At 49.9% G+C, this 18,460-nt stretch overlaps 1 protein-coding gene across 1 annotated transcript; it reads left to right on the plus strand.

Moving 5' to 3' along the window:
• Positions 1-6,674: 6,674 nt before the first annotated feature.
• Positions 6,675-16,779, plus strand: LOC138851704 (uncharacterized; the record flags this gene model as incomplete). Its single annotated transcript, XM_070081110.1, has 5 exons — positions 6,675-6,722; positions 11,020-11,268; positions 13,389-13,448; positions 15,477-15,544; positions 16,206-16,779. Coding segments are annotated over 5 exons (534 nt in total), but the record flags the coding sequence as incomplete, so codon positions are not given.
• Between the last annotated feature and the right edge of the window lie 1,681 nt (positions 16,780-18,460).

Raw genomic sequence — 18,460 nt, forward strand, 5'->3', positions numbered from 1 at the left:
CTTACGAGGTACCGTGTTTGAGGTATATATACTCAAATTCTAGCAGCTTCATATCAAGCAGGAGAAAGCTGGTAGGCCCACATGTGAGAGAATGGGTCTGTGTGGTCAGTGTGCACCATATAAAAAAATCCTGGAGCATGCAGTGGATAATGAGAAAAAAACTCCAACAGTTTTTTTTAATTAACCCTTTCAGGGTCGACAGGCCCTCTCCCAGACTTGTTCTCAGGGTCAACAAATTTAAAAAAAAATGTATTTTTCTTATGAAAAGATAGAGAATCTTTTCCCGATCATAATGACACCAAAAGTATGATATTTGATGGAAAACTTACGGAATTATGCTCTCACGAAGTTAGCGGTCTCGACGATGTTTACGCATCGGCAATTTTGCCCACTTTGAGCCCTATTTTCGGCCAATTCCAGTGTACTTGTCGACAAAAATCATAACTATTTTGCTAGAACTCCATTTTTTCTATCGAATGAGTACAAGAAACCGCCCATTTACCGATTTCAACTATCCAATACAGTGGTCAGAATTTAGCAATTTTGCCAATTTTACACAAATTTCAGAAGATGCCAATTTCCGAATAGGGTCCAGAATAAACAAGACATTCCTGGCACTAAATTAACATTTCCTCTGTTCATTAGTCACGTCCCCATGCCCCTCTTACATTCTTTTGCTTTCCACTTTGAATTTTTATTCTCACTAAAAAATAAAAAATTTACTGTTATGCAGACTACTGCATTAGTGTAGAAATGATATAAATAATATTAGCGCATTTGTGAAAGAATATTAGACTCACCAGTTGACGTGTACTGGACGCACAGCATTATTTGTTTACTTTTGAACTTTGTTAAAAATCGAACATTTCTGCTACTTTGAACTCAATTTCAAGGTACTTTTCTTTGTAAAACCAGTCAAAATCATCTCAATTTCTGTAATATGTCTTCCATTCTATAAAATGAGACCAGGAAAACTAGAATACAACAATAAATACCATACGAAAATACAGTGCAAAGCCTCTGTTTTAATCCAAACACACAGTCAGTTTCTTCTCTCATTATGCACTGTGTGCTGCAGGATTTTTTTTATACTGCGAACACTGACCACATAGACCCATTCTTTCATATGTAGGCCTACCAGCTTTCTCTCACTAGATTTGAGGGCGCCAGAATTTAGGCATACTAGTACGTCAAAAACCCTGGTGATTAAGCCGTACTAGTGCAGCCGAAACCCTGAAAGAGTTAAAATGCCGACTTTGTGGTCTATTTTTGTATAGTATTTATGGTTGTATTGTCATTTTGATAGAATGGAAAACATATTATAGAAATCGAGGTGATTTTGGTTGGTTTTACTATAAAAAGAACCCCGAAATGGAGCTCCAAGTTGGGGAAATATTTGATTTTTGCCAATGTTCAAAAGTAAACAAATGTCATTGTCCAATAAATGTCCAACTAGCCATTTAAATATGCAGTCATGAATTGGTTGACATTATCTGTACAATTATTACAGTATTGCAGTAGTCTGCATAACAGTAAATCTTTTATTTTTGTTTGAATAAAAATTCAAAAGAGAAAGCAAGAGTAATATCAGAGGGGCCTGGAGATGTGACTGATGAACAAAGAAAATGTTATTTTAGAGCCAGGAATGTCTGCATTGTTCATTCTGGACCTTATTTTGACATTGTCATATTTTTTAATTTTTGTGAAATTAGCCAAATTGCTAATTTCTGACCATGTTATTGGGTAGTTGAAATCGGTAAATGGGCAGTTTCTTGTACTCAATCGATAGAAAAAATGGAGTTCTAAAGAAATAGCTATGAGTTTGGTCGACTGGAACAATGGAATTAGCCGAAAATAGGGCTCAAAGTGGGCGAAATCGCCGATTTGTAAATATCGCCGAGGTCGCTAACTTCGCAAGAACGTAATTCCATCAGTTTTCCATCAAATTTCGTTTTCTTGGTGTCATTACAACCGGGAAAATATTCTCTATCATTTCATAAGAAAATTTTTTTTTTTTCAATTTTGCGACACCAGGAGACACCTCAGGATTGGGGGTTGTAACAGTCAAGGGGTTAACCATGTCAAACCCTTTTTAAAAAAAAAAAAAAAAAAAAAAAAAAAGTGCAAGGAGAGAGAGAGAGAGAGAGTGTGCAAGGAGAGAGAAAGAGAGAGCAAGGAGAAAGAGAGCAAGGAGAGAGAGAGAGAGCAAGGAGAGAGAGAGAGCACAAGGAGAGAAAGCACAAGAAGAGAGCACAAGGAGTGAGAGCAAGAAGAGAGTGCAAGGGGAGAGAGTGCAAGGGGAGAGAGTGCAAGGAGAGAGAGTGTAAGGAGAGTGCAAGGACAGAGAGTGCAAGGAGAGAGTGCAAGGAGAGAGTGCAAGGAGAGAAAGTGCAAGGAGAGAGAGTGCAAGGAGAGAGAGTGTAAGGAGAGTGCAAGGAGAGAGAGTGTAAGGAGAGAGAGTGCAAGGAGAGAGAGTGTAAGGAGAGAGAGTGCAAGGAGAGAGAGTGCAAGGAGAGTGCAAGGAGAGAGAGTGCAAGGAGAGAGAGAGTGCAAGGAGAGAGAGTGCAAGGAGAGAGAGTGCAAGGAGAGAGAGAGTGCACGGAGAGAGTGCACGGAGAGAGTGCAAGGAGAGAGAGTGCAAGGAGAGAGAGTGCAAGGAGAGAGAGTGCAAGGAGAGAGTGCAAGGAGAGAGAGTGCAAGGAGAGAGTGCAAGGAGAGAGAGAGTGCAAGGAGAGAGAGAGTGCAAGGAGAGAGTGCAAGGAGAGAGAGTGCAAGGAGAGAGAGTGCAAGGAGAGAGAGTGCAAGGAGAGAGAGTGCAAGGAGAGAGAGTGCAAGGAGAGTGCAAGGAGAGAGAGTGCAAGGAGAGAGAGTGCAAGGACAGAGAGTGCAAGGAAAGAGAGTGCAAGGAGAGAGAGTGCAAGGAGAGAGAGTGCAAGGAGAGAAAGTGCAAGGAGAGAAAGTGCAAGGAGAGAAAGTGCAAGGAGAGAAAGTGCAAGGAGAGAGAGTGCAAGGAGAGAGAGTGTAAGGAGAGTGCAAGGAGAGAGAGTGTAAGGAGAGAGAGAGTGCAAGGAGAGAGAGTGCAAGGAGAGAGAGTGCAAGGAGAGAGAGTGCAAGGAGAGAGAGAGTGCAAGGAGAGAGAGAGTGCAAGGAGAGAGAGTGCACAAGGAGAGAGAGTGTAAGGAGAGTGCAAGGAGAGAGTGCAAGGAGAGAGAGTGCAAGGAGAGAGAGTGCAAGGAGAGAGAGTGCAAGGAGAGAGTGCAAGGAGAGAGTGCAAGGAGAGAGAGTGCAAGGAGAGAGAGTGCAAGGAGAGAGAGTGCAAGGAGAGAGAGTGCAAGGAGAGAGAGTGTAAGGAGAGTGCAAGGAGAGAGTGTGCAAGGAGAGAGTGCAAGGAGAGAGAGTGCAAGGAGAGAGAGTGCAAGGAGAGAGAGTGCAAGGAGAGAGAGTGCAAGGAGAGAGAGTGCAAGGAGAGAGAGTGCAAGGAGAGAGAGTGCAAGGAGAGAGAGTGCAAGGAGAGAGAGTGCAAGGAGAGAGAGTGCAAGGAGAGAGAGTGCAAGGAGAGAGAGTGCAAGGAGAGAGAGAGTGCAAGGAGAGAGAGAGTGCAAGGAGAGAGAGAGTGCAAGGAGAGAGAGAGTACAAGGAGAGAGAGAGTGCAAGGAGAGAGTGCAAGGAGAGAGAGAGTGCAAGGAGAGAGAGAGTGCAAGGAGAGAGAGAGTGCAAGGAGAGAGAGTGCACAAGGAGAGAGAGTGTAAGGAGAGTGCAAGGAGAGAGAGTGCAAGGAGAGAGAGTGCAAGGAGAGAGAGAGTGCAAGGAGAGAGAGAGTGCAAGGAGAGTGCAAGGAGAGAGTGTGTGCAAGGAGAGAGAGAGTGCAAGGAGAGAGAGAGTGCAAGGAGAGAGAGTGCGCAAGGAGAGTGCAAGGAGAGAGTGCGCAAGGAGAGAGTGCGCAAGGAGAGTGTGCGCAAGGAGAGAGTGCGCAAGGAGAGTGCAAGGAGAGTGCAAGGAGAGAGAGTGCAAGGAGAGAGAGTGCAAGGAGACAGAGTGCAAGGAGAGAGCAAGTGCAAGGAAGAGAGCAAGTGCAAGGAAGAGAGCGAGCACAAGGAGAGAGCGAGCACAAGGAGAGAGCGAGCACAAGGAGAGAGCGGAGAGAGAGTGCAAGGAGAGAGAGTGCAAGGAAAGAGAGTGCAAGGAAAGAGAGTGCAAGGAGAGAGAGTGCAAGGAGAGAGAGTGCAAGGAGAGAGAGTGCAAGGAGAGAAAGTGCAAGGAGAGAGAGTGCAAGGAGAGAGAGTGCAAGGAGAGAGAGTGCAAGGAGAGAGTGCAAGGAGAGTGCAAGGAGAGAGAGTGTAAGGAGAGTGCAAGGAGAGAGAGTGCAAGGAGAGAGAGTGCAAGGAGAGAGAGAGTGCAAGGAGAGAGTGCAAGGAGAGAGAGAGTGCAAGGAGAGAGAGAGTGCAAGGAGAGAGAGAGTGCAAGGAGAGAGAGAGTGCAAGGAGAGAGTGCAAGGAGAGAGAGAGTGCACAAGGAGAGAGTGCACAAGGAGAGTGTAAGGAGAGTGCAAGGAGAGAGAGTGCAAGGAGAGAGAGAGTGCAAGGAGAGAGAGAGTGCAAGGAGAGAGAGAGTGCAAGGAGAGAGAGTGTGCAAGGAGAGAGTGTGTGCAAGGAGAGTGCAAGGAGAGAGTGCGCAAGGAGAGAGTGCGCAAGGAGAGTGTGCGCAAGGAGAGAGTGCGCAAGGAGAGAGTGCGCAAGGAGAGTGCAAGGAGAGAGAGTGCAAGGAGAGAGAGTGCAAGGAGAGAGAGTGCAAGGAGAGAGAGTGCAAGGAGAGAGCAAGTGCAAGGAAGAGAGCAAGTGCAAGGAAGAGAGCAAGTGCAAGGAAGAGAGCGAGCACAAGGAGAGAGCGAGCACAAGGAGAGAGCGAGCACAAGGAGAGAGCGAGCACAAGGAGAGAGCGAGCACAAGGAGAGAGCGAGCACAAGGAGAGAGAGAGCACAAGGAAAGAGAGCACAAGAGAGAGCACAAGGAGAGAGAGAGCACAAGGAGAGAGAGCACAAGGAGAGAGAGAGCACAAGGAGAGAGAGAGCACAAGGAGAGAGAGAGCACAAGGAGAGAGAGAGCACAAGGAGAGAGAGAGCACAAGGAGAGAGAGAGCACAAGGAGAGAGAGAGCACAAGGAGAGAGAGAGCACAAGGAGAGAGAGAGCACAAGGAGAGAGAGCACAAGGAGAGAGAGCACAAGGAGAGAGAGAGAGAGCACAAGGGGAGAGAGAGAGAGCACAAGGAGAGAGAGAGAGAGCACAAGGAGAGAGAGAGAGATCAATGAGAGAGAGAGAGCACAAGGAGAGAGAGAGAGCAAAGGAGAGAGAGCAAAGGAAAGAGAGAGAGCAAAGGAAAGAGAGAGAGCACAAGGAGAGAGAGCACAAGGAGAGAGAGCACAAGGAGAGAGAGCACAAGGAGAGAGAGCACAAGGAGAGAGAGCACAAGGAGAGAGAGCACAAGGAGAGAGAGCACAAGGAGAGTGCAAGGAGAAAGAGAGAGACCACAAGGAGAGAAAGAGTGCAAGGACAGAGAACAAGGAGAGAATGCAAGGAGGAAAAGAGCGCAAGGAGAGAAAGAGTGCAAGGAGAGAAAGAGTGCAAGGAGAGAAAGAGTGCAAGGAGAGAAAGAGTGCAAGGAGAGAAAGAGTGCAAGGAGAGAAAGAGTGCAAGGAGAGAGCACAAGGAGAGAGAGATCACAAGGAGAGAGAGAGCACAAGGAGAGAGAGTGCAAGGAGAGAGAGAGAGCACAAGGAGAGCGAGCAAAAGGAGAGAGAGAGAGAGCGAGTACATGGAGAGAGCACAAGGAGAGACCCCTCAAGGAAGGAGAGCACAAGGAGAGACCCCTCAAGGAAGGAGAGCACAAGGAGAGAGAGAGAGAGCACAAGGAGAGAGAGAGAGAGCACAAGGAGAGAGAGAGAGAGCACAAGGAGAGAGAGAGAGAGCACAAGGAGAGAGAGAGAGCATAAGGGGAGAGAGAGCACAGGAGAGAGAGCAGAAGGAGAGAGCACAAGGAGAGAGCACAAGGAGAGAGAGAGCACAAGGAGAGAGCACAAGGAGAGAGCACAAGGAGAGAGCACAAGGAGAGAGCACAAGGAGAGAGCACAAGGAGAGGGAGAGCACAAGGAGAGGGAGAGCACAAGGAGAGGGAGAGCACAAGGAGAGGGAGAGCACAAGGAGAGGGAGAGCACAAGGAGAGGGAGAGCACAAGGAGAGAGAGAGCACAAGGAGAGAGAGAGCACAAGGAGAGAGAGCACAAGGAGAGAGAGAGCGTGCAAGGAGAGAGAGTGCAAGGAAAGAGAGAGAGCACAAGGAGAGTGAGCAAAAGGAGAGAGAGAGCGTGCAAGGAGAGAGAGCGAGTACATGGAGATAGAGAGAGAGAGCACAAGGAGAGACCCCTCAAGGAGAGAGAGAGCACAAGGAAAGAGACCTCAAGGCAGGAGAGTACAAGGAGAGAGCACAAGGAGAGAGCACACAAGGAGAGAGCACACAAGGAGAGAGCGCACAAGGAGAGAGAGCACAAGGAGAGAGAGGACAAGGAGAGAGAGGACAAGGAGAGAGAGCACAAGGAGAGAGAGCACAAGGAGAGAGAGAGCACAAGGAGAGCACAAGGAGAGAGAGAGCATAAGGAGAGAGAGAGAGCAAGAGGAGAGAGAGAGAGCACAAGGAGAGAGAGAGAGCATAAGGAGAGAGAGAGAGAGCACAAGGAGAGAGAGAGAGCACAAGGAGAGAGAGCACAAGGAGAGAGAGCACAAGGAGAGAGAGAGCACAAGGAGAGAGAGAGAGAGAGAGAGCACAGGGAGAGAGAGAGAGCACAGGGAGAGAGAGAGAGCACAAGGAGAGAGAGAGAGCACAAGGAGAGAGAGAGAGCACAAGGAGAGAGAGAGAGCACAAGGAGAGAGAGAGAGCACAAGGAGAGAGAGAGAGCACAAGGAGAGAGAGAGAGCACAAGGAGAGAGAGAGAGCACAAGGAGAGAGAGAGAGCACAAGGAGAGAGAGAGAGCACAAGGAGAGAGAGAGAGCACAAGGAGAGAGAGAGAGCACAAGGAGAGAGAGAGAGCACAAGGAGAGAGAGAGAGCACAAGGAGAGAGAGCACAAGAAGAGAGATCACAAGGAGAGAGAGAGCACAAGAAGAGAGCACAAGAAGAGAGCACAAGAAGAGAGAGCACAAGGGGAGAGAGAGCACATGGAGAGAGCAAAAGGAGAGAGCACAAGGAGAGAGAGCACAAGAAGAGAGAGCACAAGAGAGCGCAAGAGAGAGCACAAGAGAGCACAAGAGAGAGCACGAGAGAGCACAAGAAGAGAGAGCACAAGGAGAGATAGCACAAGGAGAGAGAGAGCACAAGGAGAGAGAGAGCACAAGGAGAGAGAGAGCACAAGGAGAGAGAGAGTGCAAGGAGAGAGTGCGCAAGGAAAGAGAGAGAGAGCACAAGGAGAGCGAGCAAAAGGAGAGAGAGCATAAGGAGAGATAGCACAAGGAGAGTGAGCATAAGGAGAGAGAGCATAAGGAGAGAGAGCACAGGGAGAGAGCACAAGGAGAGAGCACAAGGAGAGAGCACAAGGAGAGAGCACAAGGAGAGAGAGCACAAGGAGAGAGCACAAGGAGAGAGCACAAGGAGAGAGCACAAGGAGAGAGCACAGGGAGAGAGCACAGGGAGAGAGCACAAGGAGAGAGAGCACAAGGAGAGAGCACAAGGAGAGAGCACAAGGAGAGAGCACAAGGAGAGAGAGCACAAGGAGAGAGCACAAGGGGAGAGAGAGAGAGAGCACAAGAGAGAGCACAAGGAGAGAGCACAAGGAGAGAGCACAAGGAGAGAGAGAGAGAGAGCACAAGAGAGAGCACAAGGAGAGAGCACAAGGAGAGAGCACAAGGAGAGAGCACAAGGAGAGAGCACAAGGAGAGAGAGAGCACAAGGAGAGAGAGAGCACAAGGAGAGAGACCTCAAGGAGAGAGAGCACAAGGTGAGAGAGCATAAGGAGAGCACAAGGAGAGAGAGAGAGAGAGAGAGAGAGAGAGAGAGTGCAAGGAGAAAGAGTGCCCAAGGAGAGAGCGAGTGCCCAAGGAGAGAGCGAGTGCCCAAGGAGAGAGAGAGAGTGCCCAAGGTGAGAGAGAGAGTGCCCAAGGTGAGAGAGTGCGCCCAAGGTGAGAGAGAGAGTGCCCAAGGTGAGAGAGAGTGCCCAAGGAGAGAGAGAGAGAGTGCCCAAGGAGAGAGAGAGAGAGTGCCCAAGGAGAGAGAGAGAGAGTGCCCAAGGAGAGAGAGTGCCCAAGGAGAGAGAGAGAGTGCCCAAGGAGAGAGAGAGTGCCCAAGCAGAGAGAGAGAGTGCCCAAGGAGAGAGTGCCCAAGGAGAGAGAGAGAGTGCCCAAGGAGAGAGAGAGTGCCTAAGGAGAGAGAGTGCCCAAGGAGAGAGAGAGAGTGCCCAAGGAGAGAGAGAGAGTGCCCAAGGAGAGAGAGAGAGTGCCCAAGGAGAGAGAGTGCCCAAAGAGAGAGAGTGCCCAAGGAGAGAGAGAGAGAGTGCCCAAGGAGAGAGAGAGAGAGAGAGAGAGAGAGAGAGAGTGCCCAAGGAGAGAGAGTGCCCAAGGAGAGAGAGAGCACAAAGAGAGAGCACAAGGAGAGAGCACAAGGGGAGAGAGAGCACAAGGAGAGAGAGCACAAGGAGAGAGCACAAGGAGAGAGCACAAGGAGAGAGAGAGCACAAGGAGAGAGAGAGAGCACAGGGGGAGAGAGAGAACAGGGGGAGAGAGAGCACAAGGGGGGAGAGAGCACAAGGGGGTAGAGAGCACATGGGGGAGAGAGCACAAGGGGACAGCATGCAAGGAGAGAGAGCATGCAAGGAGAGAGAGCACCCAAGGAGAGAGGGAGTGCCCAAAAAGAGAGAGAGAGAGAGAGAGAGAGAGCACAAGGGGAAAGAGAGAGTGCAAGTAGAGAGCGCGCAAGGAGAGAGCGCATGGAGAGAGTGCACACAAGGAGAGAGAGTGTGCAAGGAGAGAGAGAGAGAGACAGAGAGAGAGAGTGCAAGAGCAAGGAGAGAGAGAGAGAGCACAAGGAGAGAGAGAGAGCACAAGGAGAGAGAGCACAAGGAGAGAGAGAGAGAGCACAAGGAGAGAGAGAGAGCACAAGGAGAGAGAGAGAGCACAAGGAGAGAGAGAGAGCACAAGGAGAGAGAGAGCACAAGGAGAGAGAGCACAAGGAGAGAGAGAGCACAAGGAGAGAGAGAGCACAAGGAGAGAGAGAGCACAAGGAGAGAAAGAGAGCACTAGGAGAGAGAGCACAAGGTGAGAGCACAAAGTGAGAGAGCACAAGGTGAGAGAGCACAAGGAGAGAGTGCAAGGAGAGAGCGCAAGGAGAGAGCGCAAGGAGAGAGTGCAAGGAGAGAGTGCAAGGAGAGAGCACAAGGAGAGAGCACAAGGAGAGAGCACAAGGAGAGAGCACAAGGAGAGAGAGAGCACAAGGAGAGAGCACAAGGAGAGACAGAGCACAAGGAGAGAGAGAGCACAAGGAGAGAGAGCACAAGGAGAGAGAGAGCACAAGGAGAGAGAGAGCACAAGGAGAGAGAGAGCACAAGGAGAGAGAGAGCACAAGAAGAGAGAGAGCAGAAAGAGATATAGCACAAGGAGAGCGAGAACACAAGAAGAGTGAGAACACAAGGAGAGAGAGCACGAGAGAGAGCACGAGAGAGAGAGCACGAGAGAGAGCACAAAGGGAGAGAGAGCACAAGGGGAGAGAGAGAGCACAAGGGGAGAGAGAGAGCACAAGGGGAGAGAGAGAGAGCACAAGGGGAGAGAGAGAGAGCACAAGGGGAGAGAGAGAGAGCACAAGGGGAGAGAGAGAGAGAGAGCACAAGGGGAGAGAGAGAGAGAGCACAAGGAGAGAGCGAGCACAAGGGGAGAGAGAGATAGCACAAGGGGAAAGAGAGCGTGCTAGGAGAGAGAGAGAGCACCCAAGAAGAGAGAGCACCCAAGGAGAGAGAGCACCCAAGGAGAGAGAGCACAAGGAGAGAGAGCACAAGGAGAGAGAGCACAAGGAGAGAGAGCACAAGGAGAGAGAGCACAAGGAGAGAGAGCACAAGGAGAGAGAGAGCACAAGGAGAGAGAGAGCACAAGGAGAGAGAGAGCACAAGGAGAGAGAGAGCACAAGGAGAGAGAGAGCACAAGGAGAGAGAGAGCACAAGGAGAGAGAGCACAAGGAGAGAGAGCACAAGGAGAGGGAGAGAGCACAAGGGGAGAGAGAGAGCACAAAGGGAAAGAGAGAGCACAAAGGGAAAGAGAGAGTGCAAGGAGAGAGAGAGCACCCAAGGAGAGAGACAGCACAAAGAGAGCACAAAGAGAGAGAGCACAAGGAGAGAGAGCACAAGGAGAGAGAGCACAAGGAGAGAGAGAGAGCACAAGGCGAGAGCACAAGGAGAGAGAGAGCACAAGGAGAGAGAGAGAGCACAAGGAAAGAGAGGGAGAGCACAAGGAGAGAGAGCACAAGGGGAGAGAGAGAGCACAAGGGGAGAGAGAGAGCACAAGGGGAGAGAGAGAGCACAAGGGGAGAGAGAGAGCACAAGGGGAGAGAGAGAGCACAAGGGGAGAGAGAGAGCACAAGGGGAGAGATAGACAGACAGAGAGAATGAGCACAAGGAGAGAGAGCATGAGCACAAGGAGAGAGAGCATGCAAGGAGAGAGCGTGTGCAAGGAGAGAGCACGCACAAGGAGAGAGAGAGGGAGAGTGCAAGGAGAGAGTGTGCAAGGAGAGAGCGCAAGGAGAGAGAGTGCAAGGAGAGAGCGAGTGCAAGGAGAGAGAGAGCACAAGGAGAGAGAGCACAAGAAGAGAGAGAGCACAAGGAGAGAGAGAGCACAAGGAGAGAGAGAGCACAAGGAGAGAGAGCACAAGGAGAGAGAGCACAAGGAGAGAGAGAGCACAAGGAGAGAGAGTGCAAGGAGAGAGAGCACAAGGAGGGAGAGAGCACAGGGAGAGAGAGCACAAGGAGAGAGAGCACAAGGAGGGAGAGAGCACAAGGAGAGAGAGCACAAGGAGGGAGAGCACAAGGAGGGAGAGAGCACAAGGAGAGCGCAAAGAGAGAGCACAAGGAGAGAGATAGAGCGCAAGGAGGGAGAGAGTGCAAGGAGAGAGCGCAAGGAAAAAGAACACAAGGAGAGAGAGCAAGGGGAGAGAGAGTGCAAGGAGAGAGAGAGAGCAAGGGGAGAGAGCAAGAGCAAGGGGAGAGAGAGCAAGAGGGGAGAGAGAGCAAGGGGCGAGAGAGAGCAAGTGGGGAGAGAGCAAGGGGGGAGAGAGAGCAAGGGGGGGAGAGAGAGCAAGGGGGGGAGAGAGAGCAAGGGGGGGAGAGAGAGCAAGGGGGGGAGAGAGAGCAAGGGGGGGAGAGAGAGCAAGGGGGGGGAGAGAGAGCAAGGGGGGGAGAGAGAGCAAGGGGGGGAGAGAGAGCAAGGGGGGGAGAGAGAGCAAGGGGGGGAGAGAGAGCAAGGGGGGGAGAGAGAGCAAGGGGGGGAGAGAGAGCAAGGGGGGGAGAGAGAGCAAGGGGGGGAGAGAGAGCAAGGGGGGGAGAGAGAGCAAGGGGGGAGAGAGAGCAATGGGGGGAGAGAGCGCAATGGGGGAGAGAGAGCAAGGGGGGAGAGAGAGCAAGGGGGGAGAGAGAGCAAGGGGGGAGAGAGAGAGAGCAAGGGGAGAGAGAGAGAGAGAGCAAGGTGAGAGAGAGAGAGCAAGGTGAGAGAGAGAGCAAGGGGAGAGACACTGACATTCACTTACCCAAGAGAAGAAATGCCAGCTGCTCTAAGCTACATCAATCACCAGCTGAGAGCTATATCAGCTTGGGGAAATAGATGGCAAGTAACATTTGCACCTGAGAAAACGCAAATGATGATCGTCTCTAGGCACCATGATGGTAATGCTGGTGCAGTAGTAAGGATGAATGGGAGGGTGTTGGCACCTGGAGAAGAAGTTGATATCCTTGGGGTGAAATTTGACTCCAAACTAACCATGAAGAACCATGTTGTAAATCTTGTAAACAAGGAAGCCAGGAAGCTTACAGCACTTCGCCATATCTCGCATCTACTTGACAGTAGGGGTTGCAAGATTCTGTACGAGGCACAAGTACGCTCGCACCTTGAGTATGCTCCACTTTCTTGGTTTGCCTGCCCCCCCCCCTCTCATCTGCGACTGCTTGACAGAGTAGAGAACAGAGCAAGACGTCTCATCTCTCGCCTGGACCCATCCTGGATAGATCTGTCATTTCAGCAGAGCCTTCAACATAGGAGGGATGTGGGTGGCCTTACTGTTATGTACAAGGCCAATATTGTCAAAGTACCACACTTGGATCCACTTCGAGGACAGCGTGAAACAAGCTTTTATGCCACAAGACGGGCAGAAAGCAGCAACTTCACTCTGGCTGTACCCTTCTCCAGAACATCACTCCATCTGAGATCATACATACCCAGGATGACTCGAGTATGGAACACATTCGTACAGCATAATGATGTAAACGAGATAAAGTCAGTTGATCACATGAAAATGCTGGCCCACAGATGGCTCCAACTTCATCCTGCTCCCTACTTTTATGTCTCATAACAATAAAAATGCTTTCAAATGAACTGATGTAGGTAACAGCTCTTAGCTTGCCAATAAAGTCAGGAATCCTTAACCTGTAAATAGCTTGTCAATAAAGCTAGGGATCCTTAACCTTGTCAAACCATGTGTAAAAAAAAAAAAGAACAAGGGGAGAGAGAGTGCAAATAGAGAGAGCACAAGGAGAGAGTGCAAGGAGAGAGAGGAAGCACAAGGAGAGAGAGGGAGCACAAGGAGAGAGCACAAGGAGAGAGAGAGCACAAGGAGAGAGAGAGCACAAGGAGAGAGAGCACAAGGAGAGAGAGAGAGCACAAGGAGAGAGAGAGCACAAGGAGAGAGAGAGAGCACAAGGAGAGAGAGTACAAGGAGAGAGAGAGAGAGCACAAGGAGAGAGAGAGCACAAGGAGAGAGAGAGCACAAGGAGAGAGAGAGAGCACAAGGAGAGAGACAGAGCACAAGGAGAGAGAGAGAGCACAAGGAGAGAGAGAGAGAGCACAAGGAGAGAGAGAGCACAAGGAGAGAGAGAGAGCACAAGGAGAGAGAGCACAATGAGAGAGAGAGCACAAGGAGAGAGAGCACAAGGAGAGAGAGCTCAAGGAGAGAGAGCTCAAGGAGAGAGAGCTCAAGGAGAGAGAGCTCAAGGAGAGAGAGAGCACAAGGAGAGAACATGGAGAGAGAAAGCACAAGAAGAGAGAGCACGAGAGAGAGAACACAAGGAGAGAGAGCACAAGGAGAGAGAGCACAAGGAGAGAGCACAAGGAGAAAGAGAGCACAAGGAGAGAGAGCACAAGGAGAGAGAGCACAAGGAGAGAGAGCACAAGGAGAGAGAGAGAGAGCACAAGGAGAGAGAGAGAGCACAAGGAGAGAGAGCACAAGGAGAGAGAGAGCACAAGGAGAGAGAGCTCAAGGAGAGAGAACATGGAGAGAGAGAGCACAAGGAGAGAGAACATGGAGAGAGAGAGCACAAGGAGAGAGAGAGAGCACAAGGAGAGAGAGCACAAGAAAAGAGAGAGCACAAGAAGAGAGAGAGAGCACTAGGAGAGAGAGAGAGCACTAGAAGAGAGAGAGCACTAGAAGAGAGAGAGCACTAGAAGAGAGAGCACAAGGAGAGAGAGAGCACAAGGAGAGAGAGAGCACAAGGAGAGAGAGAGCACAAGGAGAGAGCACAAGGAGAGAGAGAGCACAAGGAGAGTGAGAGCACAAGGAGAGAGAGAGCACAAGGAGAGAGAGAGAGCACGAGAGAGAGCAAGGAGAGAGAGAGAGAGCAAGGAGAGAGAGAGAGAGAGAACATGGAGAGAGAGAGCACAAGGAGAGAGAGCACAAGAAAAGAGAGAGCACAAGAAGAGAGAGAGCACTAGGAGAGAGAGAGCACTAGGAGAGAGAGAGCACTAGAAGAGAGAGAGCACTAGAAGAGAGAGCACAAGGAGAGAGAGAGCACAAGGAGAGAGCACAAGGAGAGAGCACAAGGAGAGAGAGAGCACAAGGAGAGAGAGAGCAAGGAGAGAGAGAGCACAAGGAGAGAGAGAGCACACGGAGAGAGAGAGAGCACAAGGAGAGAGAGAGAGCACAAGGAGAGAGAGAGAGCACAAGGAGAGAGAGAGAGCACAAGGAGAGAGAGAGAGCACAAGGAGAGAGAGCACAAGGAGAGAGAGAGAGCACAAGGAGAGAGAGAGAGAGCACAAGGAGAGAGAGAGCACAAGGAGAGAGAGAGCACAAGGAGAGAGAGAGCACAAGGAGAGAGAGAGCACAAGGAGAGAGAGAGAGAGAGCACAAGGAGAGAGAGAGAGAGAGCACAAGGAGAGAGAGAGCGCACAAGGAGAGAGAGAGCACAAGGAGAGAGAGAGCACAAGGAGAGAGAGAGCACAAGGAGAGAGAGAGCACAAGGAGAGAGCACGAGAGAGAGAGCACAAGGAGAGAGAGCAAAAGAAGAGAGCACAAGGAGAGAGAGAGCACAAGGAGAGAGAGCACAAGGAAAGAGAGCACAAGGAAAGAGAGAGCACAAGGAGAGAGAGAGCACAAGGAGAGAGAGAGCACAAGGAGAGAGAGAGCACAAGGAGAGAGAGAGCACAAGGAGAGAGAGAGCACAAGGAGAGAGAGAGCACAAGGAGAGAGAGAGCACAAGGAGAGAGAGAGCACAAGGAGAGAGAGAGCACAAGGAGAGAGAGAGCACAAGGAGAGAGAGAGCACAAGGAGAGAGAGAGCACAAGGAGAGAGAGAGCACAAGGAGAGAGAGAGCACAAGGAGAGAGAGAGCACAAGGAGAGAGAGAGCACAAGGAGAGAGAGAGCACAAGGAGAGAGAGAGCACAAGGAGAGAGAGAGCACAAGGAGAGAGAGAGCACAAGGAGAGAGAGAGCACAAGGAGAGAGAGAGCACAAGGAGAGAGAGAGCACAAGGAGAGAGAGAGCACAAGGAGAGAGAGAGCACAAGGAGAGAGAGAGCACAAGGAGAGAGAGAGCACAAGGAGAGAGAGAGCACAAGGAGAGAGAGAGCACAAGGAGAGAGAGAGCACAAGGAGAGAGAGAGCACAAGGAGAGAGAGCACAAGGAGAGAGCACAAGGAGAGAGAGCACAAGGAGAGAGAGAGAGCACAAGGAGAGAGAGAGAGCACAAGGAGAGAGAGAGCACAAGGAGAGAGAGAGCACAATGAGAGAGAGCACAAGGAGAGAGAGCACAAGGAGAGAGAGCACAAGGAGAGAGAGAGAGAGCACAAGGAGAGAGAGAGAGAGCACAAGGGGAGAGAGAGAGAGAGAGCACAAGGAGAGAGAGAGAGCACAAGGAGAGAGAGAGAGCACAAGGAGAGAGAGAGAGCACAAGGAGAGAGAGAGAGAGCACAAGGAGAGAGAGAGAGAGCACAAGGAGAGAGAGAGAGAGCACAAGGAGAGAGAGAGAGAGCACAAGGAGAGAGAGAGAGCACAAGGAGAGAGAGAGAGAGAGAGAGAGAGAGAGAGAGAGAGAGAGAGAGAGAGCACAAGGAGAGAGAGAGCACCAGGAGAGAGAGAGAGCACAAGGAGAGAGAGAGAGAGAGAGAGAGAGAGAGAGAGAGAGAGAGAGAGAGAGAGCACAAGGGGGGAGAGAGAGAGAGAGCACAAGGAGAGCGTGCAAGGAGAGAGAGCACACAAGGATAGACAGAGCACAAAGAGAGAGCACAAGGAGAGAGAGAGAGCACAAGGAGAGAGAGTGCACAAGGAGTGTGTGGAAGGAAAGAGAAAGTGCACAAGGAGAGAGAGTGCAAGTAGAGAGCGTGCAAGGAGAGCGCGTGCAAGGAGAGCGCAAGGAGAGAGAGCGCAAGGAGAGAGAGCGCAAGGAGAGAGAGCGCAAGGAGAGAGAGCGCAAGGAGAGAGTGCAAGGAGAGAGAGCACTCAAGGAGAGAGTGCAAAGAGAGCAAGGAAAAAGAAAGCAAGGCGAGATCAAAGAGAGAGTGCAAGGAGAGCGTGCAAGGAGAGCGTGTGAGGAGAGCGAGCAAGGGGAGAGAGTGCAAGGAGTGTGTGCAAGGAGAGAGAGCAAGGGGAGAGAGAGCAGGGGTTGAGAGAGCACAAGGAGAGAGAGAGCCAGCAGAGAGCATGGAGAGCACAAGGAGAGAGAGAGAGCACAAGGAAAGAGAGCATAAGGAGAGAGTAAGCAAGGAGAGAGAGCAAGAGAAAGCACAAGATCAAGAAAGAGCGAGAGAGAGCAAAAGATAGCGAACAAGAGAGCATGAGAACATCGCTTCATCTGAGATCATTTATCCCAGGATGACTCGAGTCTGGAACACATTCTTACAGCATAATGATGTCAACGAGATAAAGTCAGTTGATGGCTCTAACTTCATCCTGTTCCTTACTTGTATGTTTCATAATAAAATGCTTTCAAATGAGCTGATGTACGTAACAGCTCTTAGATTGTCAATAAAGTTTAAAATCCTTAACCTAACCTTGTCAAACCCTGTGTAAAAAAAAAAAAAAAAAAAGTAGAGCAAAAAAGAGAGCAAGAGTGGTTGCAAGATTCTGTATGAGGCACAAGTATGCTCACACCTCGAGTATGCTGCACTTTCTTGGTCTGCCTGCCCCCCATCTCATCTGCGACTGCTTGACAAAGTACAGAACAGAGCAAGATGCCTCATCTCTAGCCTGGACCCATCCTGGATAGTTATGTCATTTCAGCAGAGCCTTCAACACTGGAGAGATGTGGGTGGCCTTACTGTTATGTACAAGGCCAATATTGCCAAAGTACCTCCACTTTGAGGACAGCAAGAAGCAAGCTTCTATACCACAAGATGGGCTGTACCCTTCTCCAGAACATCACTTCATCTAAGATCATTTATATAACCCCAGGATGACTCAAGTCTGGAACACGTTTGTACAGCATAATCATATCAACGAGATAAGACAGTTAATCAAATGAAAATGCTGGCCCACAGATGGCTCCAACTTCATCCTGTTCCCTACTTGTATGTTTCATAATAAAAATGCTTTCAAATAAGCTGATGTAGGTAACAGCTCTTAGCTTGTCAATAAAGTTAGGGATCCTTATCCTAACCTTGTCAAACCCTGTGTAAAAAAAAAAGAGAAGAGAGGAAGAGAGATTTAGCAAGTGAGAGCAAGGAGAGAGAGAGAGAGAGAGAGAGAGAGAGAGAGAGAGAGAGAGAGAGAGAGAGCACAAGGAGTGAGAGCAAGAACAAGAGAGAATCATTTAGTTAAGAGCCCTTGTGGACCCCCAGGAATTGCACAATCAATTTAGTATATACCACAGAAGAATTGATGGACTATTGTAGAACAGTGATGGACTTCCAGGAGGGCTGGTTGTGTAGACCACAACTAAGTCTGAGGGAAGGAAAACTCCAAATTGCTGACTAAGGAGCTGGCCTGGTTTGAGTAACACGATCTTTAAACACTGCCCCAAGCAAAGTCCACACCATACAAGAGGGCAACTATGTTTTATTTTGGGGGGCCAGACTAACCCTGCCATTGTATGCATTAAAATCACCAGAATAAGCTCCAGCAGCCAAGTCTCCAGCGTAATTACAAGCAAAGGACACCCACCAAACATGTGGATGATGCAACAGGGCCCAGAGATTGATCTGACTGAGTGGAGGCTTAATCACATTCGACTGTGTAGAGAAAACCACCCCAAATATTTTATGCTGGGAGAAGCAAGTCAACAGGGTGGAAAGCCATTTGTGAGCTTGGACTGAGGTACATTGTCAAAAATATTTAAGGAACAAGTTTCACTTGCTTGAATGCCTCGAAGAAAACAACCTCACTGAGGGGCTCTGAGAGGCCCACTGGCAAGGGCAACCATCCTACTGTACGATGATTTTTTCAAAATAACACTACAAACTGAATTAACAAAATTGGGAAAAAGGCTTACCAATTGTCTGTTGGAGGTATGGTCCAAGTAGATGTGCCCTATCGCTGACAGACCCACACCGGGGCACCTGCAAAGAGGAGAGAAGAGGTGGGTACCTGGAAGACCTCTGGCCGGACCAGGAAGAGTAGCCCTAGAAAGGGTTATCTCCAAAGCGATGATCCCCCACACACACACACCTGAAGAGAAACAAAAGAAAAAGAAGGTCTCACATTGGCAAAGCTGGGAAGAAGCCCAGGGAATGAGACCCCTGAGACCAGGGGCATATAGTGAGCACAACACTCTGCTAATGGCATTTGGCTGGTGAGCTGCAAACCGTAAAGAAACAGCAGGAGGAGGAGGTAAGTGCCCTCTGTCTCACTCATCTTCCCCTTCCTTTAATGAATGTGTGGATCCAGTGCCCTTAACATCTGCAGTGGAGCAACTTTTAAATTGTCAAATGCAGGTGATCCTAGGTTTTATTTTTGCCGGGAACATCACAGATGGTGTCTCTGCCAGTTTCCAGTCTCTGTATCAGGCTTTCCTCTGTGCAGGAATA

This window comes from Cherax quadricarinatus, unplaced genomic scaffold (assembly GCF_038502225.1).
Source record: "Cherax quadricarinatus isolate ZL_2023a unplaced genomic scaffold, ASM3850222v1 Contig1709, whole genome shotgun sequence".
NCBI lineage: Eukaryota > Metazoa > Arthropoda > Malacostraca > Decapoda > Parastacidae > Cherax > Cherax quadricarinatus.